The sequence below is a fragment of the Argopecten irradians genome, chromosome 5, assembly GCF_041381155.1.
Source record: "Argopecten irradians isolate NY chromosome 5, Ai_NY, whole genome shotgun sequence".
In the NCBI taxonomy this organism is placed as follows: domain Eukaryota; kingdom Metazoa; phylum Mollusca; class Bivalvia; order Pectinida; family Pectinidae; genus Argopecten; species Argopecten irradians.
Genome location: NC_091138.1, coordinates 47075196 through 47103065, shown reverse-complemented (window position 1 = coordinate 47103065; position 27870 = coordinate 47075196). Strand labels below are relative to the sequence as shown.

The window sequence follows — 27870 nt, the reverse complement described above, 5'->3', positions numbered from 1 at the left end:
CACACGATTATTAAACACCAACTATTGTTCAAATAATGAGTATTGTTTAACGCTTTGTCGGCGGCGGAATATCTTTAATACTCATCATTTGAACAATAATTGCTGTTTAATCATGTATATATATATGTCTAATTAACACAAAAAAATGATATAGGATAATTTATTTTGCCTTTGGTGCATATGCAATCAGTTCTTAATTTCATATAGGACATAGTGCCACAGATTTTTTTCGGGATGCAATTAATTATTTTTAGTGTTTTTTATCTTGAAGTAAAATTAGAAGCTCAAACTTTTCAATGGTGGTAATGGTGTAAATTTTGTAATTAAAGAAAAACACTAATTTGTCTGCTTTTGTATTTTATTGATAAAAAAATACTTTTTTATATATTGGATGATCAATATGTGAAGACTGCATGAAAATTTTCTTAGAATATTTACATGGACCAGTCACATCTGATGTGTCAATTTATATAATACTTATAGTGTACACAATAATGCAAAAAGTGTATTTTAACAAAAACAAAAAAAAAGATTATCATAAAAAGATTACATTGTTAAATAAAAAACATGTAATATTTAAAAACACTTGAGTTTATCATCTTACAATTGATTGCTATTACCACAATCACAGCAACTAAAATTGTAGCGCGCCACCTTTTTTTTTTACTTGGGGATAGCAAAGAGTTACCTCCCATTTATTGGAACTCTCCTATGATAATAGTCAACAAAAAACATCTGTGAATGAAGTGCCAACAAGGCGGATTTAGACGATGGGAAATACCGATACAAAACTTAATTTCCGCAAAGCTGTTATACAGTTAACAACAAAAACACAGGTTTGTATATTGTTCATGTTTTTGCAAAAAGTTTTGCGTTTCTACAGCGAATTACTACACCAGATTGTCGCTATTTCTGTCGATCTCCAAATACGACGTCGTTTCGGTTTATTGATTTTTCCTACTCCCACTCTTGTCAGTTTTATTATCGACAATGGAGGACGCTTAATTGTGTCGAACCCACATAAAAACGGGACGGATAAAAATAACACATGTACGTCCATTAGTAAAGATAAACATATTGGCAAATTCTCTATGTGGCAATGAGAAACAAAACAAACGGGACGAAACAACATAAATTATGTGCTCGTTGAATAAGAATAGATATTTCATTGGAAAAAATTCTAGTTATAAAATTGCAGACCAAAGGAACCATTATTCATGCGTGTGTTTATTGAATGTCATTTGTAAATTAAATTAAATTTAGAATCACAGAAGATGACGAAAAATGAATTCTGAATTTTCAAAATCTTTATTTCCCAATATTGAAATAAGCGTATTATTTACTTTAAAACCATATTTGTTAAAGACTCACCAAAGAAGAAGAAGAACAGTTACAAGATGCACACACATTTTGTGTCGTGCTCATTGTGATGAGTAGAATGCCAATAGGATTGACATTTACACAATGCATTATTGATTATATATATCCCCCACCTTTGTTCTGTAGCCAATTGAGGCCAGTGATGAAGCATTTTGGGAACAGTTTTGGTCAGAGAGTGTGACTTGTGTTCAAGATGTGTTCACACTAATTCCTGCAGCAGAGATTCGAGCGCTGAGAGAAGAGTCGCCATCAAATCTCGCTACATTATGTTACAAAGCTGTGGAAAAGTTGGTGTCGGCTGCCGAAAGTGGATGTCCAGGACAACGGGAACAACAGACAGGTAAATCATTATTTTGACTCTCGTAGACCTTGCTGTATAAGGGAATTATATTTAGTGCGAAAAAACACACTATTTTATATAAGCCTTGTTGCTGTTGATCATTTATTCTTCTTCACAATATTCTAAATCATTGCTACATAACATCTGGTTAAAGAATACAGAGATTTGGATATACACTAATGAACAAAAAAACTAAAAAGGACAATTTCGGAATAAGAATATCTCCCTTTTAGATAATAATTTCTTGATCTAACCACATATCTCATAGACCAGATAACATATATCAAGACCCATTGTTCAACTATAAATGTATTGTACACATGTAAGGATGATATGTGTAAATGATGACATTAGTTTTTTGGATTAAGTTTTCTTTCATCGTGCAGAAATTTATTAGCCTAGCCAGTGGAAGACAAAATCAGAAGGCCTGGCAAGATATTTAGCGCTTATAGCTAGGGCCCGCGGTCGTACATTAATGTTGATAGCTGAAATTATGATAAATGAAAATGATGTGCACCAATTGTGTTACATATTAAACTGGACTGATAAAATCTTAAAGCTAATACATTTTATTTGATATGTTTATGGAATAGTTGTTTTGCACATTTTAAACATTATGTTTATTGTTGTTTATTTAAATATTTTGTAGTCCTAAATTGTGTGAGGTTGTTGACTAGAGTCCTACCATACATATTTGAAGACCCGGATTGGAGAGGATTTTTCTGGTCAACCTTACCGGGACAGTCAGAAGAAACAGAAGTGAGTAACTAAGTAGAATTAGATAAACAATTTGTTGGGTGGCACAGTGACAGGCATCCTCCACATTCAAGGAGTTATAACTATCACTATCATCCCTGGAATATATATATCATAGCAAGGATTTATAAGTGAGAAGGATTCGTGTCTGTCTCTTTACACTACTAAACACCACGCGAGACGCTTATGAACCGGGAATAAAAAACCGTTTTTCTCATCAAATACCTGTCTCATCGAGTCAAACGAAACACCAATGTAAAGTAAATTAAATTTCACAACGTTTATAACTTGCTTTAAAGATGGAAGATTTAGAAGAAATGTCTTAAACTATCGTTAAAAAAATACGACCGCTCATGAAATGGCAGCACGCTTCAGAAAGTAAGACGGTAACCCTCGCACCCCCCATGCTACATCAAAGGCTGCGGCGGCGGATATCAAAGGAAATCAGTCGTCACCCAACGTCACGGTCAGTGCACAAACACAAAAGCGCCTGTGCTGTCTTTGCCCAAAACCCAGTGTGACTTATCCTTCTCATATACGTCCTTGATCATAGCAAACCTGAAGGTTCCGACTTCTGTCTGTGACAACTGATGAGTAGTAAATTTGGTCCTCTGATGTACATCAAAGAATTGTGCAGGCCTGTGATTGGTCAGTTATTTTCTCCTGTGAGCTGTCTTCAGTTTTACTATGAGTCCATGGGTGAATACAACGATTGTGAAAGTAATGTAATGTTGTACTGTGATTTACAGAATTCGCCTAAATGAATCCTGGCCCTGTTTGCACAAAACTTAAGATTCTCAAACTGAGATTGATATATAATCATCTCAACTTGAGATTTAAACTCAAGATTGATCGCAAAATTGAATTGTTTTTCAAAAAGACATTCACAATGTGCTTAATTTACGTACCTAATATATATGGATATGTTTTGACAATATCACAATATACTTATTGGATTGTTCATTAAAATAATTTTTGTGTAGATTGAAGTAATATATATACGATGTACTGTACATGTATTTTTCATATTTTTTTGCAGAATGAAAGTCCACCATTAGCACAGTCTTTGATCAATGCAATGTCAGTAAGTATGGCTCTATACTACATATACTATTACAAGTCTTCAGACTTACAATGAGGCCAACTTGCCGTGAATTACCTAGTACACACTAGGTCAAGAAATAGATTTATGATGTTGATGTTTATTAGAAAACTAATTTCATCTTTGATTTAACATATTGAATGTTTGTGAAAATAAACTCATAAGTACAGTATTTTATCTATTGTTTTTGCAAAATAACCATGCTATACAGTATACATGCATTTGATGATGCAATCGTGCTGGATACAGTCCAACCCACTAAATACAACTTCTGATGGTACAAAAAAACTTTTTTTTATACTAATGGAACTGAAATCCCCTGGTTACCGGTAAACCTGGGTAATATGTAACAATTTCTGAGTCCAACAAATACTTTTTGCGTTGTATTGATGTAATGTGAAGTGCCAAAACCAGAGTTGGCAAGTTGTGACACATGTAGATAATCAATCACTGTTGTGTGTCAACACTTGTAATCTGATATATCCCTGTCCAAAATCTCACTCTGTAATTGTTATACAAATGTTAACCCACTTAGTACAAAATCTCCATAATACGAAAGGATTTGAAGGGTCCCCAGGAATTTGTAATCACTTGGTTGGACTGTATATTATCTTTGTTTCTAAAAAGTTGAAATACATTGTTTAAATACTATTTGCAACTTATTTTTGATCAGCTAACGTTTAGAGTTTTTTATTTCAGGACTTGTTATTCTGCCCAGATTTCACAGTGGCTTCAAGTAGAAAGGCAGGGCCTGTAAGTATATATAATCTTTGAATAAAAAAAAATCTACGCCTGAAACAGAAATCTGAATACTACATGTTATATGAAGTTTTCTTTACTTGTCATCATCCCCATCAATAAGTTTATCACGAAAAAGAAAGAATCAAATGACACTAAACAGGAATGAAAATACATTGTAAGCTTACCCCAGAAATGGAATCACCGTCTGAATGTTCAGACAACACCTCTTTTATTTGTGAATTGATGTTGATGAAACTACGCAGAAATAATATAATACGTACTATGTGTAGATGTGCAAGAAGCACATGGCTGTCATGGTAACATGGTCACTATAAGCACAGGTTTTGTGAAATGGCCATAGATTTCCTCTGACTGAACAGTATTTATAAGACACAAATCATGGCAAATGTGATCTGAAACATCCCAAAATGACATTTTTAAACACTAGAGGGAAGGTTTTCTTTCAGTTATAAGTCACGAGTTTTCCTGTTGTAGGACAACCCGGAGGACATGCATACTATAGATAGCTGTGAGTATATCTGGGAGGCCGGGGTCGGCTTCGCTCACTCCCCCACCAGGAACCAATACTATGACCAGAACCGCTGTGAGATCATCAAACTTCTACTCACATGTTTCTCGGAGACCATGTACCTTCCTCCTGTTGGTAAGAACATTATTAATGATACAACTTAATGGTTTGTACAATACTTATGAAAAAACAGCCCTCCACCTCTTGGTCACAAGTTCGAATACCATGTTAGGCAGTTGCCAGCTACTTATTTAAATTAAGCCCTTCATCTCTGGGTCATGAGTTTGAATACCATGTTTGGCAGCTGCCAAGTATTCCGTCTTTGCATATTACAGAGTTAGCTCCCTTGCGGGTAGGTATCGATTGTTACATCATTATTTTGTGAGCGCAATTCACATTGTTTTCTCCGAAACGTATGACGTTACGCTCCCAAACACGTGACGTCACAATCAATACCTACCCGCAAGGGCAGATAACTCTGTAATATGCAAATTCGGAATATACTGACTGCTGGTTGGTGGTTTTTCTCTGGCTTTCCTCCACCTTCTTAACCTGACATGTACTAAAGTTACCCTGACTGTCAAACCAATATCCCTTACTCTATTGATGTTTCTAAACTTTTCAGTACTGAACAGTTTGTATGTATAAAGAAAAATAGATTTGATATTTTAAAAAAAAAGATGTCTTCAGACTTAATCTTTCTTTCAGTGTTTTTTTTTTAAATTTTGTCAGACATTCAAAGAAAATAATGTTTCAAAATTTAATAGATTTAGAAATTGCTCATACTGAAGTGAATTTTCAGTCATCTTACCAATAACACGAAAAATTTTGTAAAGACAATGAAATTAATAAAATATTTCCAAAATATTTTATGATACTAAATAAAACATACTAATCTTTTAATATGTAAGGGATTATCTCCCTTAGACTGTTCTTGCATTTTTTACTAAGAATGAATTGAATTGATATATGCATCACTTCCTGTCTTGACCTGTATAATAATTGAGGCATAAAATAAGTTACAGAGGGAAGAAACATCTTATATGATTTACTTCTAATTAAATGTATATTCGTATAGAACTGGTTTGTTTCATAATCTGTTCTGAGACTCCATGTTTTTTTATTACAGCTGATGCCCACAGTCATCCTAACCAATGGATACAATACTTCTCCTCGACAGAAAACAGGTACGTACAGAAGCCTTTATATAATGTACAACTTAATGACTCTCTTCAGGAAAAAAAATTGTAAATTTACCTAGAACACCCTGTCTTCTTTACACATTCTTTTCTGGATTCCTGTTTAATCATCCTCGATATATATCATCATCAAGATCTATTTACTGCTATGAAATAGTCCAGGGGTGGGTATAACAACAGTGATAGTAACCCCTGAAATATAGAGGATGCTGACGAATATGCAATATTAATAATTTCTATTTCCAAATGTTTTACAATTCATTTCAATGATTCTCCTACATTCTACACTTTTAAAAAGGAAATGTATTTAAAATCTTTGTCTGCAAAACATGAAAACCTATGAAATTAATAATATTTGGTATTGAAGAAATTAATATATTGTCACCTTTTTATTAAGCACACACATCAGGTATTTGTTTGCCTTTAAAGCATTGATATGCAAATTGCTAGTAATTAACAAATATTTAACAAATTAATTCTGTATTTTACAGACACGCACTGCCCTTGTTTACCTCCCTCCTGAATATCGTGTGCGCGTACGACCCCGTCGGATACGGCGTACCGTACAACCACCTGATGTTTAACGACTCAAGTGAACCCCTGGTTGAAGGCGCGCTACAGGTGTTGTGTGTGACGTTAGAGAACGACTCGTCGTCTCAACAGAATGTGTCTGTCGATGGAACGTCTGGCGGCACGGCCATGGAACAGCAAAATGATGTAAGTCATCCCTATAAGTCTGTCGGACTGTATTAAATTGTATCATGATTTTGAAATTATTTGCATAGTGGAATTAAATGAATTTTAATATTTATAATTAAGGGTGACGTAATTATGTTTTTCCCAAACAAGTAGTTATATACATACAGTCAGATGTAAGACTCCATTGTATGGTATCGAAATCCTTCTGCTTAATTTCTAAATTGATGATAATAATAATCTCAAATTAAATGCTTTTTCAGACCGGTGGACCTGACAACTTGTTTGTGAATTACCTGTCTAGAATTCACAGAGAAGAGGTAATATATCCCATAATACTATCATTATATCCCATATAACTATCATTATATCCCATATAACTATCATTATATCCCACATAACTATCATTATATCCCATAATACTATCATTATATCCCATAATACTATCATTATATCCCATAATACTATCATTATATTCCATATAACTATCATTATATCCCATAATACTATCATTTGACACCAATCACTTTGACATAAAGTTCTTATGCAACTTAAACACAGAAAATGTGGTACTCAATACTCTTTCATTGAACTTGCAGAATTTAACAGTTTGGTTCATTACTTGGTAAAATTCCATACTGATATATTGTATAAAAACTTAACATTTGTTGAAAGAATTAATTCTTCAGACATGTTTCCTTGAAATTTTATTATTTCACATAAAAAAAATTAGGGTTTCATAATAACAAAAAAGTTTGAATTCCAAATGAAGTACATGCTAGACATGCATATTTTCAAAGATCCTTCTGTTGTTATCAAATGGTATACCAACATGTATATTATTTTAGCAAGTGAGTAAAGTGTTTGAATGACCTGGATTGACAAAATCTGAGGGTATAAAAATTCTGCGCTATCATATGAAAAAAAAAATCAGTCCTGTTTTAACACTCGTGTGCAGATCTCAAATAGAGTTGCTAATTGGGAAGATAGATGTTGCTGTTTTATACGTAAATTTTTTTCATATTTTTATTTCATTTTTCATTTTCATCTCAGGACTTCGCTTTCATCCTGAAAGGGATTACACGACTGTTAAACAACCCACTCATGCAGACATATTTACCTGGGTCAGCGAAGAAAATTCAGATCCACCAAGAACTCCTGGTCCTCTTTTGGAAGATGTGTGATATCAACAAGGTAGGATCAGCGACGAAACATTAAATATTTATTTCTTTTCTCAGTCTAGTTAAAATCAGGTGAGTAATTCTTCTCCTTTATGATGCTCTACAATACCCTCCAATACAAGATCTAACAACGCTCTGTTTGGGGTCACCTCAGTATGACCCCTGGTCTAGAATCAGAACACCTCTGGACATACTAGAAGTTGTTTATCCTTCCAAGAGAATTAACCACACTGAGATTTTGTAAGCGAGATGCTGATTGGCTATCTATAGGGGTCATGCTGAGGTGACCCCAAACGAGGTGTTGTTAGAGCTTGTATTGGAGTATAACATAGGGTATCATAGTGGAGCAGAATCATAAGTCTGATTTTAGTTAGATTGTTTCAATTCTGCAACTAGTATTGACATTGTCAGAAAACATCTACCTGGTACTTTTACTGTGTTATGTGCGACGGAAAACAGTGTATTTTAAAATTTAGCACCTTCGCTGAGGGATAATTATAATAAAAAGTATCATGTCGCTAATTTTTTTTAAAAAATGTTTTTGCCATTACAGAAGTTCATGTTTTACGTGCTGAAGTCGAGTGATGTGTTGGACGTTCTAGTACCCATACTATACTACCTGAATGACGCTAGAGCTGACCAATGTAAGTACTAGCATGGGGTGGTCATATAAGACAATTAGAATTGTACATGATCTAATCTGTTGACCAATGTAAGTACTAGCATGGGGTAGTCATGTACGACAATTAGAATTGTACATGGTCTGATCTGTTGACGAATAAAGTGTTACATCTATAAATCAAAACAAAACTAAATCTGATCTGCACTTACGCAGATCATTGATCTACATGTGTACAAAATTACATTTTAACTTTGAATGTTACGAAAATCGTAGACAGGAATATACATGTATCATAGGACATTTGAAGTTACTGTAATAGATATATTATATACATTGTGAAGTGATCTGCTAGTGAATTCTTCTGTGTAACTAATTTCAGCAATGTCTGGTAAGGAGATATCTTGTGATCACCGAGTGCAGTGTTGTGTACTAATGTTTGAAAAGCATAGAATTTAATCTCCTTTTAATGAAATGTTTGAAAAGCATAGAATTTAATCTCCTTTTAATGAAATGTTTGAAAAGCATAGAATTTTATTTCCTATTTAGGAAAAAAGAAAGATAAATTAGGTCTTTATTTCAATGCAATTTGGATGCTATTGTGCAATTTGCTGAAATTTTAAGCTTGAATTAATAAATCAACATTTGATGTAGTGCAAGTTTGCTGTTTTTAGTAATTGTTTGGAAAAAAATTTGTTTGAAATACTACCAGAACATGTGATACAAGATTGTTCCTCAGGGTGACAAGAGCTGGGAAGTGAAAAGTTTTATTCGAGGTGACAAGTTTAACAAAGTTCTGGTTGATTACTAACACTATGACGGAGCAGTTAGTTCTGCTCCATCCTCAATACTCCAGGGGTTACTATCACTGTCGTAATATCCACTTCTAGACTATGTGACAGAAAAACTGAAGGCTTTTTCTGCAACAACAGATGAGCAGTTGTGGCTTTGAAGTTGGTTAATTGTTGCTCTATCTGTAATCTTCAAAGGGAGTTTCTGCTGGGCTCTGATTGGTGAGTTTATTTCTCCTGAATTGCCTTCAGTTTTACTATGAGAAATCCAGGAATGGATATATCATCAACGATAGTAACACTTTCTGAGTATCAAGGATGGATCTGCTCTGTATTTGGGTGTATTTCACAAATTATGAAACTTTACCAGTATACCATATGACATCCTAATTGGTTCAAACAAGGGGCTAAACTGTCCTTTCTTTCTTGGAGAGTTGTACTTATTTCACTTGATCAGTTGATGGATTCTTAAATCTGTTCATGTTTGATCTTGATCCGTGGGAAAAATAACTTTTCTCTTAATTCATTTTTATGAATAACATATTCAAGAAATGAAAAGAGATTGCATAAATTTAAAGGGACAATTCAGTCTAAGAGAACATTAAAATTTGCACATATATCGGAAAAAACTCAGTTCTAATGGAAATTAGATAAGTTGGTTTTACTGTGATATGCCGTTTTTATAAATAAAATATTAAAAAAATGAAAAGAGATTGCATGAATTTAATTATCACTGATATGATATAAGACATAAAGCAGATTCATCTACAGTACTGTAGATAAATTGGTAAAAAAAAAAAAAAGAGAGAGTTAGAGACATGAAAACAAGTTTAAGAGAACATGTTTTGTATATATATCTGATAATCAAAAACTTCTAATGGAAAATTACACAGTCAGTGTTACCGAAAAGCCTATGGTTGGTGACACTGTCGTTGAAATAATTAAAACTTGCTCGCTGTCCGCATTACCACTGTGTATCGAACTTCTTGTTATGACGACCTGTCCCTTGCTGTAAAGTATGACCATTTGCTAGAACTGCTCAAATCGCTCTAACAGTAGTGTGTTTACCTTATTAGGTGAATTGTCTTGTACAAAAAATTTTATCACTTCTTCAGTGGTTATGTAGTTCATTTGTTTAACGTGCGTGACTTTGGCTCGGGTATGGGTACAGAGTTAATATGTACCCTGCTTAATCGTATTGATCAACGATTTGATATTTCAACCAATATTAATTAAAATACTTAACAATGTTGTGGAATTTGTCAATGTTTTACGTTATATGTTTCATAAGAAATGTAATAACAATACATTTTTAGTTTGCATAAAAAAGAATTTGCCTGAGTGAATTGTCTCTTTAATATTCTTTTTGGTAAACTCTACCCTCACATTTCTGAATAAATGATATTGAAATAAAAATTAGTACATAATATAACCATTCCTACTCCCTGTTAATCATTCTATAGCTTTAAACTTTACAAAAAAGTTTTTGTGATATCACAGACTTACATTACCGTCCATTTTCTAAGAGCTCTTAGTGGCTGATGATGGGCCTTTGACATTCCCAATAGATATTGTTTCACATTTGAACAAATTTACAAAAAACAAATGCAATTCTCTCCTAGAAATGCTTTCCAATTCACCCACGGTACCCAGTTTCTTCCCTGAATCAGGTAGAAAGGCTCCTTCCAAAATACTCCCTCATTAGTGACCACCTCTGTATATCAACACCTGCTTAAATAAGACAACTTTTTTTAGAAATTTGTATACCTGGCTATTAAGACTTCTGTCTTAGGTTTGACTAACTGAGAAAAAGTCTTGCATTGTAATTAAGACACAAATGTACAGTACAGTAATAATACAAAAACAAGTTTAAATCTTGATTGATAGTGAATGATTTCATAAAAACAAAAATTCCCATTTAGAAGCTTTTTTTGTAGGGAGTAGGGATGGGGTGGACAATATTTCTCATTTAGATGTTTTCTTTATGCCAATTTTTTTGAAAGGAGGGGACTTAAAATTACCAAAGTGCCTGAACATTTATTTACATAGTTTTCTTGTAAATTACAGCTCGTGTTGGGTTGATGCATATCGGTGTATTCATCCTGCTGTTATTGAGTGGGGAGAGAAACTTTGGAGTACGGCTAAATAAACCGTACACAGTCCGAGTACCGATGGATATTCCTGTGTTTACGGGGACACACGCCGACTTTCTCATCATTGTAAGTACACATTATACCTTCATGATATATGTTAGTAACATCTTTAACTCACGCACCCCTGAAGACACATTTAGACTCTTCTAAATCAAAGACTAGACCAGTCCATTATGAAATTTCAGAGGTGAATCATATCTTCATATTTAAAATTAGAAATTTGATACCTGAATATAATGTGATTGTCATACCAGGTAGTAAAAGACGCTCCACCGCCGACAAAGCATAAATGATGTTAATTATTTGAACAATAATTGGTGTTTAATCGTGTATATATATGCCTAATTAACTCAAAAAATAATATAAAATAATTTATTTTGCCTTTGGTGCATGCGCAATCAGTACTTCTTTCCATATAACATATAGTGTCACAGAATTTTTTTATGGATGCAATTAATTCTTTTTCATATTTTTAACTTAAGTAAAATTAGAAGCTCAAACTTTTCAACGGTGGTAATGGTGTAAAGTAAGTAACTTTTGTAACTGGAGAAAAATACTAAAACGTCTGCTCCTGTAGTCAAAAAATACCATTTGTCAGCGGTGGAGCATCTTTAACTAATTAGGCCTTAGAGTTTCTGCTGCATAGTTAGATTTCTTTATTTGTACTGATAATAAAAGATAATAAATATCAATTAAGGATTTAAAAATTTAGTAAAGTTTTTGAAAATCAGAGGTTTTCCAAGGATGTAATTCTAGTACACATTGTATTTACCAGTTATGAATTTGTTAGTAAAGTAGTTTGTGATGTATCATATATTTTATACCCGCCCCTTATACATGTACATAGGTGTGACAGCTGTGAATATGTTTCATCGTTTAATTAAATGTGCAGTGTATAATACATGTATGGGACTTTTGATTAAGATCATATTGACAAAGTGAATCAATGTTATATGAACTGTGGGTATCTGAAGAATATACTCAGTCTCACCACTCACACAAAATGTAACATTTTTCATATCATACTGAATTAATATTAATATCACACTAGATTTGTTCAAAATGAAATCAAGTAATTATAATTAGGTATCTAACAGGAGCCAAGTACTGATTGTAGGTCAATGGTTTTTCTCCTGGAACTTTGACTTTCGATTCAGATTTTGATATTGAATATGATACCTCTTAAAATTCTGGTAGGTGAGGAAGAAATCCATTCATATATAGAAATATTTGTGAACTCATATAGAGAAATACGTAGATTTGTGAATTTGCAGTGAATGTAAAATTCTTTATAGTAAAATGCCTGCGAAAGAAAGTTATTTGTAGTTATTCATAGGGTTTGAACCTGCAGATTGGAATCAATATCTTGTAAATCAACTTGTTTTGTGTTGTATGTCAGGTTTTCCACAAAATCATCACCACCGGCCACCAAAGACTACAGCCTCTGTTTGACTGTCTTCTCACTATCATCGTTAATGGTATGTTTGTCTTTATAAATGTTTGATTTGATAAATATTTATTGTGACAAATCAATATCAAACTGATAAATAAATTATTTTTGAAACTTTATCCTGTCCTTTTGAGATTGAAAAGAAAGATGAAATTGGCAAGTTATGTTCATATAATTCAGTCCTGTTCCAAATTGTTTATCTTGTAGATTTTCTTTTAGTGAAGCAGTGAGGAGCCAAGGACTAGATTTTAGACAGTTGACATGGTGCCCATGCTATAAGAAAAAATACAGCTGTTTTCATGTCACTTTGAAATGCAGCAAAATATTGAGTGATGTAGATTTATTCCAACAATGTTAAAAAAGTTAAATCAGGAATAATAGGACTGCTTGCCTATTTAGATTTTATGAATTTTAGTATAAAACTGTTATTCATAGTTCTGCTAACTGACTACTTATCAAATAGTTCTGCTAACTGACTACTTATCAAATAGTTTTGCTAACTGACTATTTTCCGTTTCAGTGTCGCCCTATCTTAAAACTTTATCAATGGTTGCCAGCACCAAGCTTCTACATCTACTAGAGGTAACGTATTATCATCATGGATAATTTATCATCAGTTTATTTAAAATCTATTTATAGGTACCACACCTGAAAATATTTCGTCTTTGTATAATAAAGGAGTTACCTCCCTTGCACACTGATCAGGTATCCATTGTGATTAACAGAAGTTTAATTTGCAATATCATTTGACACAACAGTTCAGTCAGTTTTTATGAGTTCAAATCATGTCTTTTTCTCGGAAAATTCTTGATGTGACGCTTGCAAACATATGACATCGCAAGTAATGCCTACACACAAAGGCAGATAAGTCTGAAATATGCAAATATAGAAAACCTTTAATTAAATTAATGTTAATTATAAATATTGTATATAGTGTAGCTATTAGATTTAAATGGGTCAAAATATTTTACTATTTTGACCTTTAAAAAACAAAAATTATGTTTAAACAAGAATAAAAAAACCTTTTGTGTATTTATTACTTACATTTCACAGATCACAATTTTTGTGATCCCAACAATGTCCAAGAAAACTGAAAATTATCCCCACAGAAAGTACCGGTTTTAAAGTTTGAGTACACTCTTGGTTCCTGCATACAAAATGTGTATACCGGTATGTGCTAACAGGAAATGTATGTGAAACCTTTGACTATTTGACAGGCCTTCAGCACACCCTGGTTCCTGTATGCTAGTCCCACCAACCACCATCTCGTTTTCTTTCTCCTGGAGGTCTTCAATAATATCATACAGTACCAGTTTGATGGTGAGTTCTTTAGGAATCAGTTTTATATTTTTTATCTCACCTTTCAAAGAGAGGGGGGCTTATGGAATCACCCTGGCATCTGCTTTGGCGTTGGAATTAAGTATGGTGCTAGTGTTGAAATATCCATAACTTCTGCAATAATTTTAGATTATAATTATTGTGATAGGTATGTACAATCATTAAAAAGGAGAAAATGCTGGATTTTTATAATTTCAAAAGGTCCAATACTATGAAACGACCAAACTAAGGTTTTGGTGCAAGTCCAGAGGCGAGCTTTACTGTTATCAAACAGCTCTTGCATAAGCTGAAGAAAGATTATGTATTTGAAAATACTCTTCCATTATTTGAAAAAGAAAATATTGTTCAATAATTTTGTATGTGCTGGACAGGAAACAGTAATTTGGTGTACACCATCATCCGTAAGAGAAATGTGTTCCATCAGCTTGCTAATCTACCCACTGAACACTCGGCCATCGCCAAGGCCCTTACGAAAAGGGGCAAGAAATTCACCCAGCTGACTCCAGACACCAAAGAGGAACCACCCCTGATGGAGGGGGCTATACCGGCTACGGAGGCTGAGCCAGGCACACTGAAAACATCCCTGGCCGCCACACCTCGTAAGTGACTGGGTTCTCTGACTTCTGTAGCATGTGTTCACCGTGTCTCGCTTACCTATAATGAACTGATTTAAATTGTTTATGGATTTAATTTGTTTATGGATTTAATTTGTTTAATATTTATTCAAATAGATCTAAATCTGTACGTCATTTACCAATGATACTGCTACGTATAAAAAGATCAAGGGAGACAACTCCTTGCACAATATTTTTGCGATACATTTGTTTACTGCACATAATACTGTGAAAGTACAAAATATAGTAATGTTTAGGCCCAAAAGATATATGTCTGTTTAGGGTTACCCGACCGACCCTAATTTTTTGCCCCCGACCCCAATTTTTTTTCCCACTTTTCACGGAAAAAAGTTAAAACTTGGGATTTCGATATCAGGCCATTATTTTACAGTGAAAGACACAAAAAAAAATCCCAAACTACCGACCCTATTTTTTTTGCCTATGTTACCCTTAACAGACATGTATTTTTCTGGGGCCTTATTTTAGTAATTTGAACTTTGTTGTTCTTTTTTGAAAATGTGATTGTTCTGGTTAATCATTGCCAATGTTTGAATTTATCATTTTACTATTGATTACACAAAAATATGGTACATTGCTAGAACATGTCAACCTTAAAAAGACGACAGAAAGCACAGCCCCTTAGAACTGTAATTTGTTACTGAATGGATGTGTGTTGTCTGCTACAATAATTAATGGCTCGTCAGCTGTCAATCAAACCGTCGGAGTACTAAACATGACTTTGCATTTTGTATTATGTATGCTATAAAGTTTGCTACGACATTGAAATAGGTACACATGTATTTGAGAGCATGAGGCATAGCTACATACTTTCTGGCGATACTCTATGCAGTATTTATTACTTAGCATGTATTTATGTTATAGGTATAGACAAGATGACAGAGAGAGCAGCCCCAGATGAATGTAATGCCGACCCCACCTTAAAGGAACTGGCCAAGTCCAGTGGAACACACAATGTTCAGCCCCCTAATGAGATTCAGGACCCCACAGATGGAGAAGAAGGGGCTGAAGGCTCAGAGGGATCCAAGGGGGCCAAACCTAAAAGTTTGGTAAGTTGGTGTAGATAGAACTTGGTCAAGCAATCCAACTCACCATTTTTACCATTGTGTGACATAGAAACAGTTACTTCCACTTTTCAATGGAAACTTGTCACTTGAACTTTTGTGTTAATATGACAATTTCTACAGTGTTTTCATATACCTATCATTATTATAATCTCCTATTGGGGAATATTATAAATATATATAGTGTTTTGTCTCTGTCTAGTTGTTCAGATGTTGGGTTTCAGACGATGACAAAAGAACGGATTGATAAATTTTATTCAAATGTCATATAATGGTAGCTTATAAAGTAACTCAGATTTTGAATTTAATTTAGAGTGAAAAGGTCATATTACTAAGGTCACTCACTAAAAATAAATTACAGTCACTGTAATAGTCTGCAGGGATATGTAGGGAACATGTTTTGCTTCAGCAGTTCTCAAAATGCAGCAACACTCAAAATGTAGCAATACTCAAAATGCTTGTTGCATTGGTTAATTCACTGTATAAAGCTTTGAAATACTGACAACTGAACTCATAATGTGTCCACTGAGGAATGATCCTTCTACTTACAGCCCAGCACTCCAACAAGTCCGGCTCACTCCACCGCAGGATCAGATGCCGGGGGACGTCCCCCTATGGTTAGGACGTCCTCTACTTCCAGCCCTGGGGCCTGGGTAGCCACACCCGACTGGGTAAGTGTTGTTTTATAACGTATGAATGAATATAATATTTGATGTCTTATAAAGAATTGTTTTTACAATGTCCGGCTGTTGTTCTAAAGTTAGTCTGCAGTTCTTTAGACTATTACTACTTCATTTGATTTAGTTGTACTCATAAGCTAAATGGGACTACAGGGTCAAGGTCAGTTTAATACTGTATAGTGTTTTAAATTGCAGGGTCAATATTTTGCAGTTTCCTAAACGAAACATATTCGCGAAGGTTTAAATTTTCAGTTCACTATTCACTAACTCCTATAACTCTTTATGCTGTCTTAGGTGTGTATTTCAGTAAATTTCTGAATATTTTCCTGGTGTTTAGAACTCGCATATTGCAGTGAAAACAGAAATGCACAGCGAAATATACCATCCTAGGACCACTATACAGTATACTATTGATCTCGCCTAATGTCCATCATCAAAATATCATGTTTATATCTTAATAAAAAAAAAAGCAGTTATCAACAATTTTTGGTATAGAAACTAGTTTTGATGCAGTGATTTAATTACTTAAATAATCAATTTTACAGGTGATGTCATGGAAACAGAAGTTACCTCTACAGACAATAATGAGGATGTTACAGGTGTTAGTACCACAGGTAGAGAAGATCTGTATAGACAAGTAAGTACACATGTACTAAATTTCAAAAACACATGGGTAAAAAAGAGTTAGTATGCTTGTACTTAACATTGTAAAACATGCATTGGGTGAATATGAATGCAATTCTATGATAATTCAGATCAATAAAAGCCCCAACAAACCATTGATATAGCGGGAAATATTGGATGAAATAAAACAAAGAACATGAAAAGTTCAATGTGGTATCTGTAACCTTTTTCGCATCATGTGACCTACATCAGCAATACCCATACAGATAGGAATAGATTGGAAAGTTTTGGAGCCTTCTGATACGTTTTCAATCTGTACACAAGGAAATGCAATATCTATACTGAATCATTTGAAAACTTTGCAAAAATGGAATGTTTAAAGATGCTCCATCGCCGACAGAGCATAAATGATATTCATCACTTGAACAACAATTGGTGTTTAATTGTGTATAAATATGCCTAATGAACAGAAATAATAATATAAAATGATTTATTTCGCCTTTGATGCATGCGCAATCAGCACTATATTCCATACAGGATTTAGTGCAACAGAATTTTTTCGGGATGCAATTAAATATTTTCCAAATCTTTCACTTAAAGTAAAATTAGAAGCTCAAACTTTTCAATGGTGGTAATGGTGTACATAAGGAACTTTTGTAACTGAAGAAAAATACTTATTCGTCTGCTCCTTTTTTTGATGGCGAAAAAATGCATTTTTGTCAGCGGTGGAGCATCTTTAAAACTTAGAGAGTCAGAGAAACAGATTAAAAAAAACTCTTTAAATATTTTTTTTTTGTTACAAAAAGATCTAGCAATTCATAGACCATACAACTTTAAATATTTATTATTAAGTAGTGATCTAACACTTCTACCTTTCCTATCTATAGAGGTTTGACCGATGAGAGCGAGATCCTGAAGTTCCTTCAGCACGGTACACTGGTGGGCCTCCTGCCGGTACCACATCCTATACTGATACGGAAGTACCAGGCCAACAGTGGCACCACCATGTGGTTCCGTACCTACCTGTGGGGCGTCATATATTTAAGGTATGTGTCTGTGGAACGTCATATTTCTCCTAAACTTCACATGTGTGTTCTTGTTTCAGATAGTGAAATAATCATAACATGAAATATTTCTACACAACTGTACTGTACAAACAAACATACCAGTATTCATGTGCTTCTTAAAACAGGATTCAAGTAGTCAAGAAAAGGCGATTTAAGTCCGGACATTTCATATTTATACAAACCTTATTGAATGATAGTTAGTTCCATTATAGTCCAAAAATTAACATTTGTTTATGATGAACTCTATCTCAGACCATCTGAAACTTTAAAGCTTAAAATGCCTCAATTTAAAAATAGGCCTGAGTTTTAATGCAGTATTATGAAGTTTTCTTGCTTTTAGTTATTTTTTCTTCTGCTTGAACCCTGCAATTTTACAACGTGCCTTTTAGATTTAAATATGAAAGTATGAAAGTGGCTAGTTGAATGGATCCTTTCCTGTGTGAGGGCAACTTATGTATCATTTCCCTCTTATAAGTAATAAAAAAAAAAAATCCAAATAAAAAAAAAAATACTATGAAAAAATTTGTTGTTTGGAAACTTTGGATGTTTTCGTGGTGACTGTGAAACCAGGAATATAAAAACAACAAAATTTGTTTATATATTATAGGCACTCTTTATCTAATATATGGCCTGGTTGAGAGGGCACTATTGCCTCATAGTGTTGTTGAGGGATAAAATAGTGCCCGAGCTGAAGGCAAGGGCATAATCCCATCATGAGACGACACTATGGGGCAATTGTGCCCTCTCAACCAGGCCATAATGGGTTTCGTACATCATTCTCACATGAGACCCATTTTCATGTCATTGTTACAGAAGCACATCAAGCCAGGCATGAAGTAAAATCTCGCAACACTATCTTCATTTCCACACCACATTGTTACATCAAAAATTGCAAAATATGAATTGACGTAGACATCTGTGTTTCTAAAAAACAGGATTCCGCTTCATATAGATTAAAAGTAGATCAGTAGAATATAAGTGATATGTAGAAAAGCAACATTTGCTTCCATCCCCGCACACAACAGCCTGTCTACCATCCTAACGTTTTAGTAGAAGCGCGACGTTATAATGACGTCATGTAATGGTGACATCACAATACATTCATGTTCAATTACGCGCCATTTCAATAGTGCCCGCTTGTCTGGGCGCTATTGCAAATAGCACCCATGTGTGTACGGTAGCCAATCAGAATCTGATATTCTGTCCAGTGATGTACTAATGCTCCTCAAAATTATACCATAGCTTTAAACGATAAAAAAAATTACAAATAAATATTTCATGTTATATACCGGTAGTAACTGTCATTATCTTGTGTAGCAACCAACATCATCAGTACATATTTCATTTTTTTTTTTAAATATGAAAAAGAGAAAAAAAATGCATTTCCGACATTATTAATCTGGCCAGTGCATGGTCACCACTCAGTTTTAAGTGGACATCTACTTTGTTTTAGTAGAAGAACACCATTGTTATATGCAATGTATGTACAATATTGAAGTTGTGTCAAAAAAGAAGATATCTCAAATGATTTGTATGGTTGTCATCTCAGAGATAGAACAAGATTCATTTGAAACAGTAAGAACTTGTTTAAGATGTTAATTTCATATTTTGTATATCATGGAGTAACCTAATCTCCCTTTAGGGTAGGTATCGATTGTGACATCATTATCTTGTGAACAAAATTCATGTTGTTTTCACATTACACTGGCAAACAAATGACATCACAATCAAAACCTACCCACAAGGTCAGATGACTCTGAAATATGCAAATATAGAATATTTAAATCAACACCAGATCAAGGTGTATAGTGATATCTAAACTTTCATGTTTTCCAGGAACGTTGATCCTCCGGTGTGGTATGACACGAATGTGAAGTTGTTTGAGATCCAGCGAGTTTGAGGTCCCCCACAGAACAAATAAAAATCTACCAGACATCCTTTATCAATGGTATTCATCTTCTCATTCAGTGAAAATCTCATCAATTTATCAGCACAGCATAGAAATGATATTGTTTGTCTTTCACCCTTTCATTAGCATTTCGTTCTTGTAAACCATTCCAGCTTTTCATTACTTTAGAATGTACTATGAATTAAAGTACATTTACATATTAATTACATATTATCAGATTTCACTTAAATATGCTTATATATATGTAATCATTTTCTGTGAAATATACCCTGTACTTTTGTTACATTAATTAAAATCCATCATTTTCATTATTTGACTGGATTACAGACTTTTAAGCCAGAAAAAAATATTTCAGTCGAATTAATGTTTTAATCCAAAAAGTCAGTACTAAGTAAAATGATATTTACATATACCAATAATTGATACTAAATACTTTTAACTCATTCACCCCTGGAAACAAAAATAGACTCTTCTAGATTGAAGACTAGAGCAGTCCATTATGAAATTCCAGGGGTGATTGGGTTAAAACCTATTAATTTGAACAAGATGAGTTCAAATGATGATGTGTGTAATGATTTGAAGCCAAAAAGCAAATCAAAATTTACACATTTGTATCTTGTCTACTTTTAATGATTTCTGACGGGAAGATGTGTATATAATTATTAGCTGTGGGAAAGAGTGTGTTGAGATTATATAGTGTACAAAGACTAGGGAAAGGAAATGCTTCTTTATACCACTAATCATTATTAGTTTATAATCAGATGTGTGACATTCAGAATCTACGCATGATTACACTCAGCAAAGAGATTATAATTATCGTTTTGAAAAGAAATCTAGGAAAGACGAAGATGTTTTGTTGTGTAGAATCTGTGCAAATATAACTTCACAATTGTTAATATCAGGTTTCTGTATTTATTAATTCATTTTTCATGTTATCGGCGGTTATATATATATGTAAACCTGTAATTCATTTTTCATGTTATCGGCGGTTAATAGATAATTTATTAGACACTATTTGCTAGTATTTAGGGACAGGGTTGACCAAATGGTTACAGTGACTAAACTCTTTTAGTAAAGTAATCCATTTTAATTGAATTCAGGTCAATGATACCTGTTATCGATTAATAATCGATTACAGCATTTTCTCCAAGGTAATCGATTATTAATTAATTTACATTTTGAAGTAATTGTACCCATGCCTGCTATTTAGGGACAGGGTTGACCAAATGGTTACAGTGACCAAATTAAACTCTCTTTGAGGCCCAACGTCATACAGTTGACCGGTTGATTCATGTGTGGTTGGAGAGGACAAGAAATGAAAAAAAGACTGAAGAATTATTACTCATGACCAGTACAGCCATCATTCGTAAAACAGCTGCAGGAAACATTTAAAGCATCAAAGAGTTATCTTTCTTACCATTTACTGGTAATGAATCTTGAATCCTTGGATGTCTGTTTTTGGTTTATCTTTGTTTTGTTAGATGTATTATTATCTTAATTATTTTTAATCCATTCACCCCTACAATGTCATGATGGACTGGTCTAGTCTTTGATATAGAAAAGTCTAAATGTGTTTTCAGGGGTTCAGGGGTGAAAACAGTAAGATGACATTGAACAGTTTATTTATATAGTTGTGATCCAACAGTTATAGGAAACATAGAATTTGCACTGTGTTTAGCTGCCCATTATTAAAAAAAAATTAGTTTACAAGACCATTTCTGTTGATTCGTGATAAGAAGTTCAGTCAAACCTCTCTATAACGGCAACCTTGAGACAAAGATAAAGCGGTCGTTATAGCCAAGTTGTCTAAACACTAAGGTGACATTTTGTTGATATTTACCGCTTGGGACATCAAGAAAATGGTCTTATTATCAAGTTGTCTTTATTCAGAGGTGAGAAAATGGTCTAATTAGCAAGTGGTCTTTATTCAGAGGTTAGAAAATGGTCCTATTATCAAGGGGTATTTATTCAGAGGTGAGAAAATGGTCTAATTAGCAAGTGGTCTTTATTCAGAGGTTAGAAAATGGTCCTATTATCAAGGGGTATTTATTCAGAGGTGAGAAAATGGTCTAATTTTCAAGTGGTTATTATACAAAAGTTAGAAAATGGCCTTATTAGCAAGAGGTCATTATACAGAGTAGAGAAAATGGTCTAATTAGCAAGTGGTCTTTATACAGAGGTGATGACTAAGACAGGTTTTACTGTCCATCAATTGGATGTTTATCAGTAGAAAGAGACATAGATAGGGTTGGGGTGTGGTGGAAGTGGAAAATAGCATATATTATGATACATATAGTAATATATAATAACGTTTTGTTCAATATTTAAAATATTGTTTTACCTTTATCATTAATTATGTTTTAGTGTCAGTCATTAAAAATTTAGAATGCAAAGTATAGACTCTCATCAACAATGTAAAATACAGACTGTTGAATCTTGTCAACTCATATGCTTGTTTACTGTAAAGCACTTTGCAGGGTGTTTATTTTGTGGTTTCCTATACGAGGCATATTCCTGATTAGAATTCTCAAGAATCAATTGTCACAAAAAAATTAAGTTCAGTAGAGCTTTTATCTGTATGTAGCGAAACTCAATCAGCATGAATATGTCATTGGGCATAAAAATGCGGATTAACATATAATACAGCTAAAATAAGAATTCACCCAGAGCTTAAATAAAAAAAAGTTAGTTCAATTTATGGCACACATTCTTTTTAGATTTAGGTAGATAGAGTAGACGATATGAATATTCCATTTTTTTCTATACAAATAGGGAAGGTTGAGGTAGATATAGAAAATGACATACAGTTTACGTACCGTATTTAATCCAATTAGTGCCCAATCCCAATAAGGAACCGCCCTTTAATTTTTGAAATTTTAATTACACTTACCACAAACTAATTGAAGAGTGAAATTATGAAAACCATCACATTGATCTAGAGCTAAGTTTGTGCACTAAGATTGTGGAAGGGTAATCCAAATTTAGTTTTGTTGAGCGCCCCTCTTTTTTTCGATTATTTAAGTAGGTTGGACACTTATTGGGTCAAATACGATACATCAATAAAACAAATCAATCTCCGTCACTCCTTCACTTGTACATATGTTCCTGCTCCAACATTCCATATTTCTCTCCTTCGAATCATGTAGATTATCTGCCCAGCTGTTAAGTAGGATCTATCTATGATATAATATTTATACATTTTTTTCTAGGTGTCGTATTTCTGTGGAGTGCTTATCTCATTTTGTGTTCTGTTTGCTCTCTTTTCTTCATTTTTCTCTTGTATTTTGTCTTTCTTTTAACATATGTTTTTTTTTATTCTCTACAAATTTTAACTATACTTTTGTTTATGCTTAGAAAATTAACTATAAATGTTAATAATCCAGCTGTTTTTGTAGCTTTGTTTAATTGAAGTGATATAGATTTACGTTTGAAATTATTTTTTATTTATGAAATCCATGTGAATTGTTTCACCATACATTGTTTAATCGCTAACGAGTTGTGCTGACAGAAGAGGGTGTGTTTTAAAATGTTGTATATGAATATAGTGGGATAGATATATACATAAAAATAACTTGCTCATAATATTTGTTTAAGCTGATCTATCAGTGTTGCACAGCAGGAAATGTCTTAACCGATTTTGACAGGTATGAAATATCTAATTCCTGGCTTTAGCAAGCCCCGATATGAGATATCTTGCCATGTTGTGATATTAAGAGAAGGGCAATATATATATATATAATATCAGTTGAATGTCAATTTTTCACTTCTGTGTGAAATTTAAAATGGATTTGCAATTTTTTCCTTGTCACTGATAAACTATGTCAGGCAACATTGTGACCATTTCATTAGCTATATTTAACCTGGATATGATCATAATATTGATGGAAGATGATTCATCTTCTTAAAATCGTCACAGGTGTGCTATGATTAACCAGGATGTGATCATCACAGGTGTGTCATGATAACCTATATATGATCATCACAGGTGGACCATGATCATTACAGGTGGGCCATGATTTACCTGGATGTGATCGTCACAGGTGGGCCATGTTTTACCTGGATGTGATTATCACTGATGGGCAATGTTTTACCTGGATGTGATCATCACAGATGGGCAATGTTTTACCTGGATGTGATCATCACAGGTGGGCCATGTTTTACCTGGATGTGATCATCACAGGTGGGCCATGTTTTACCTGGATGTGATCATCACAGGTGGGCCATGTTTTACCTGTATGTGATAGTCACAGGTGTGCTATGATTAACCAGGATGTGATCATCACAGGTGTGGCATGTTTGCCTGGATGTGATCATCACATGTGGGCCATGATTTACCTGGATGTGATTGTCACAGGTGGGCCATGTTTTACCTGGATGTGATTATCACAGGTGGGCAATGTTTTACCTGGATGTGATCATCACAGATGGGCAATGCTAAGCTGGATGTGATCATCACAGGTGGGCCATGTTTTACCTGGATGTGATCATCACAGGTGGGTCATGTTTAACCAGAATGGGATCATCACAGGTGTGTCATGTTTTACCTGGATGTGAAAATCACAGGTGTGCCATGTTTTACCTGGATGTGATCATCACAGGTGGGCCATGTTTTACCTGGATGTGATCATCACAGATGGGCAATGTTTTACTTGGATGTGATCATCACAGGTGGGCCATGTTTTACCTGGATGTGATCATCACAGGTGGGCAATGTTGTACCTGGCTGTGATCATCATAGGTGGGCCATGTTTATCAGATCATCACAGGTAGGCATTGTTTTACCTAGATGTGATCATCACAGGTGGTCATGTTACTGGATGTGATCATCACAGGTGTTTTACCTGGATGTGATCATCACAGGTGGGCCATGTTTTACCTGGATGTGATCATCACAGGTGGTTCATGTTTACCTGGATGTGATCATCACAGGTGGGCCATGTTTTACCTGGATGTGATCATCACAGGTGGGCCATGTTTTACCTGGATGTGATCATCACAGGTGGGCCATGTTTTACCTGGATGTGATCATCACAGGTGGGCCATGTTTTACCTGGATGTGATCATCACAGGTGGGCCATGTTTTACCTGGATGTGATCATCACAGGTGGGCCATGTTTTACCTGGATGTGATCATCACAGGTGGGCCATGTTTTACCTGGATGTGATCATCACAGATGGGTCATACAGGTGGGCCATGTTTTACCTGATGTGATCATCACAGTTGGGCCATGTTTTACCTGGATGCGATCATCACAGGTGGGCCATGTTTAACCAGAATGTGATCATCACAGGTGGGTCATGTTTTACCTGGATGTGATCATCACAGATGGGCAATGTTTTACCTGGATGTGATCATCACAGGTGGGCCATGTTTTACCTGGATGTGATCATCACAGGTGGGCCATGTTTTACCTGGATGTGATCATCACAGGTGGGCCATGTTTTACCTGGATGTGATCATCACAGGTGGGCCATGTTTACCTGGATGTGATCATCACAGGTGGGCCATGTTTATCAGATGATCACAGGTGGGCCATGTTTACCTGGATGTGATCATCACAGGTGGGCCATGTTTTACCTGGATGTGATCATCACAGGTGGGGCATGTTTTACCTGGATGTGATCATCACAGGTGGGCATGTTTTACCTGGATGTGATCATCACAGGTGGGCCATGTTTTACCTGGATGTGATCATCACAGGTGGGCCATGTTTTACCTGGATGTGATCATCACAGGTGGGCCATGTTTTACCTGGATGTGATCATCACAGGTGGTTCATGTTTACCTGGATGTGATCATCACAGGTGGGCCATGTTTTACCTGGATGTGATCATCACAGGTGGGCCATGTTTTACCTGGATGTGATCATCACAGGTGGGCCATGTTTTACCTGGATGTGATCATCACAGGTGGGCCATGTTTTACCTGGATGTGATCATCACAGGTGGGCCATGTTTTACCTGGATGTGATCATCACAGGTGGGCCATGTTTTACCTGGATGTGATCATCACAGGTGGGCCATGTTTTACCTGATCATCACAGGTGGGCCATGTTTTACCTGGATGTGATCATCACAGGTGGGCCATGTTTTACCTGGATGTGATCATCACAGGCGGGCCATGTTTTACCTGGATGTGATCATCACAGCTGGATGTTCAGCTGCCGATCATCACAGAATGTTGACATTCAAACTTATAAGTATAAATTAATATATTATGTTACGTATATCCCATTTAGATTGTTATTGTGCAGTCACGCGTGACTAGTGATTGTTCGAGGGACTATATACAGTTAATTATTTTGGTGAACTTGTTATGTTGTACAATGTATGTGTTATGTACAGTAAATAAAACTGCAATGACATCCGTAATTTTGTTTTGTTTGTTTTGGTAGCAGAGAGGCTAAAATGAATATAAGGTATTTTTGTAGTGTGACAAAATGAATCCTTTGAAGATAAGACCGACTTTCGACAAACGAGTAGTAAAGAAAGTAAGTTCAACGTCCGATCACTATCTTTATTTCCTCACACTTCTAATATTTATTGTGCAAGATTGTCATAAACCCTTCTCTAAAATCTTAGACTTTGGTTTTCTTAACGTCAATTCTACATGTACGTGCCACTGAACCGTGTTCGATCGTATTCGAATTCCACAAGACGTCTCATGAGCACTTCGGCGCTTTTCGGCTACATTGTCACTAGAACTGCTTTGCGATCGGCCTCTTTATTCGTGCATTTCATGCTTCCTATGATAATAATCGAAACAAATAAAATATAAATGAAAAAAAAACATTTAAAATCATTTACAATATATTTATTGTTTTGTTTATTGTTGAGTGAGCAGGTGTTTTGAGAACTTGCGTAAAACGCGAAGGAAACCTAGATTAGCATTTTCATGGAAGTTACTGGACATATACTTAAAAACAGCAACGGAACTACAATTCATTAAATTTGCAGAAATTGTTTTCAAAATCGTATGCTGCCAGAGGCTCGTTAAAACTTCTGCAATACAAATAAATCACGGTCGTGCAATGTAAAACAGCGTATGGAATAGCTCCGGATCCGATACGGAGTGGTATAGGAAATCAAACAATAACGGCGTGTTATCGTGTTAAAGAACGGACACAGATAAGCCGAGCTCTTTTGGACCAAAGTTCTCCGGGTATGGACTCTGTTGTATTGTTGGTCGGGAGGTTTAAACCGGAGAGTACAAGTGTTAGCTACGTGGATAAATGTTATCGGACAGAACCGCAAATAGTCGTGCTCGATTTGCTCGACGCGGGGTATCCTTTATCACTGAACGGCAATGTACATGTGTGTGACGATATGGCTACTAGAGTTGCTGGTTATAAACAATATCTCGTGACGATGTCATCAATACACCTTAAATGTTTTGTATTCGATCACCATTGATTTCATATACAGCATCAGTCCGTCTGATGATAGCGGCAAGCTACTACATATCACATACCTACACAATAGAGTGTTATGTCACTGAAAGATACTGCAGAAAATATTCAGCAGGGCAACACAGCCACCCATTGCTCCGCTCCAAAAAAAAAACAAGCAAGGCAGAGGTAAAAAAAAGACGCATTGATACCGATTCAAGCATTGCATAA

The 27870-nt window shown here is 34.8% G+C and overlaps 1 protein-coding gene and 1 long non-coding RNA gene across 2 annotated transcripts; both read left to right on the top strand.

Moving 5' to 3' along the window:
• Positions 1-699: 699 nt before the first annotated feature.
• On the top strand, positions 700-21228 carry LOC138324063 (protein HID1-like). The gene is made up of 21 exons (XM_069269075.1): positions 700-836; positions 1507-1720; positions 2370-2479; positions 3516-3560; positions 4278-4331; positions 4815-4983; positions 5978-6035; positions 6539-6764; positions 7007-7063; positions 7797-7937; positions 8478-8568; positions 11402-11553; positions 12887-12965; positions 13458-13519; positions 14155-14257; positions 14647-14874; positions 15772-15956; positions 16523-16642; positions 17197-17288; positions 18163-18321; positions 20179-21228. The coding sequence occupies exons 1-21, from the start codon at positions 771-773 to the stop codon at positions 20240-20242; spliced, it is 2475 nt and encodes an 824-aa protein (XP_069125176.1). The 5' UTR covers positions 700-770; the 3' UTR covers positions 20243-21228.
• A 3862-nt stretch (positions 21229-25090) lies between these two features.
• On the top strand, positions 25091-26623 carry LOC138324062 (uncharacterized). Its single transcript, XR_011208615.1, has 3 exons — positions 25091-25180; positions 25508-25813; positions 26023-26623. It is a non-coding gene; the product is annotated as an uncharacterized lncRNA (long non-coding RNA).
• The last annotated feature ends 1247 nt before the right edge of the window (positions 26624-27870 follow it).

What these genes read in the sequence shown, in the direction of transcription:
- LOC138324063 (XM_069269075.1), top strand. Translation starts at nt 771, where the DNA reads ATGGGAAATACCGATACAAAACTTAATTTCCGCAAAGCTGTTATACAG. An exon ending in CATACAGTACCAGTTTGATG is followed by an intron (nt 14,258 to 14,646) that starts GTGAGTTCTTTA and finishes TGTGCTGGACAG; the next exon opens with GAAACAGTAATTTGGTGTAC. An exon ending in GGGCCAAACCTAAAAGTTTG is followed by an intron (nt 15,957 to 16,522) that starts GTAAGTTGGTGT and finishes TTCTACTTACAG; the next exon opens with CCCAGCACTCCAACAAGTCC.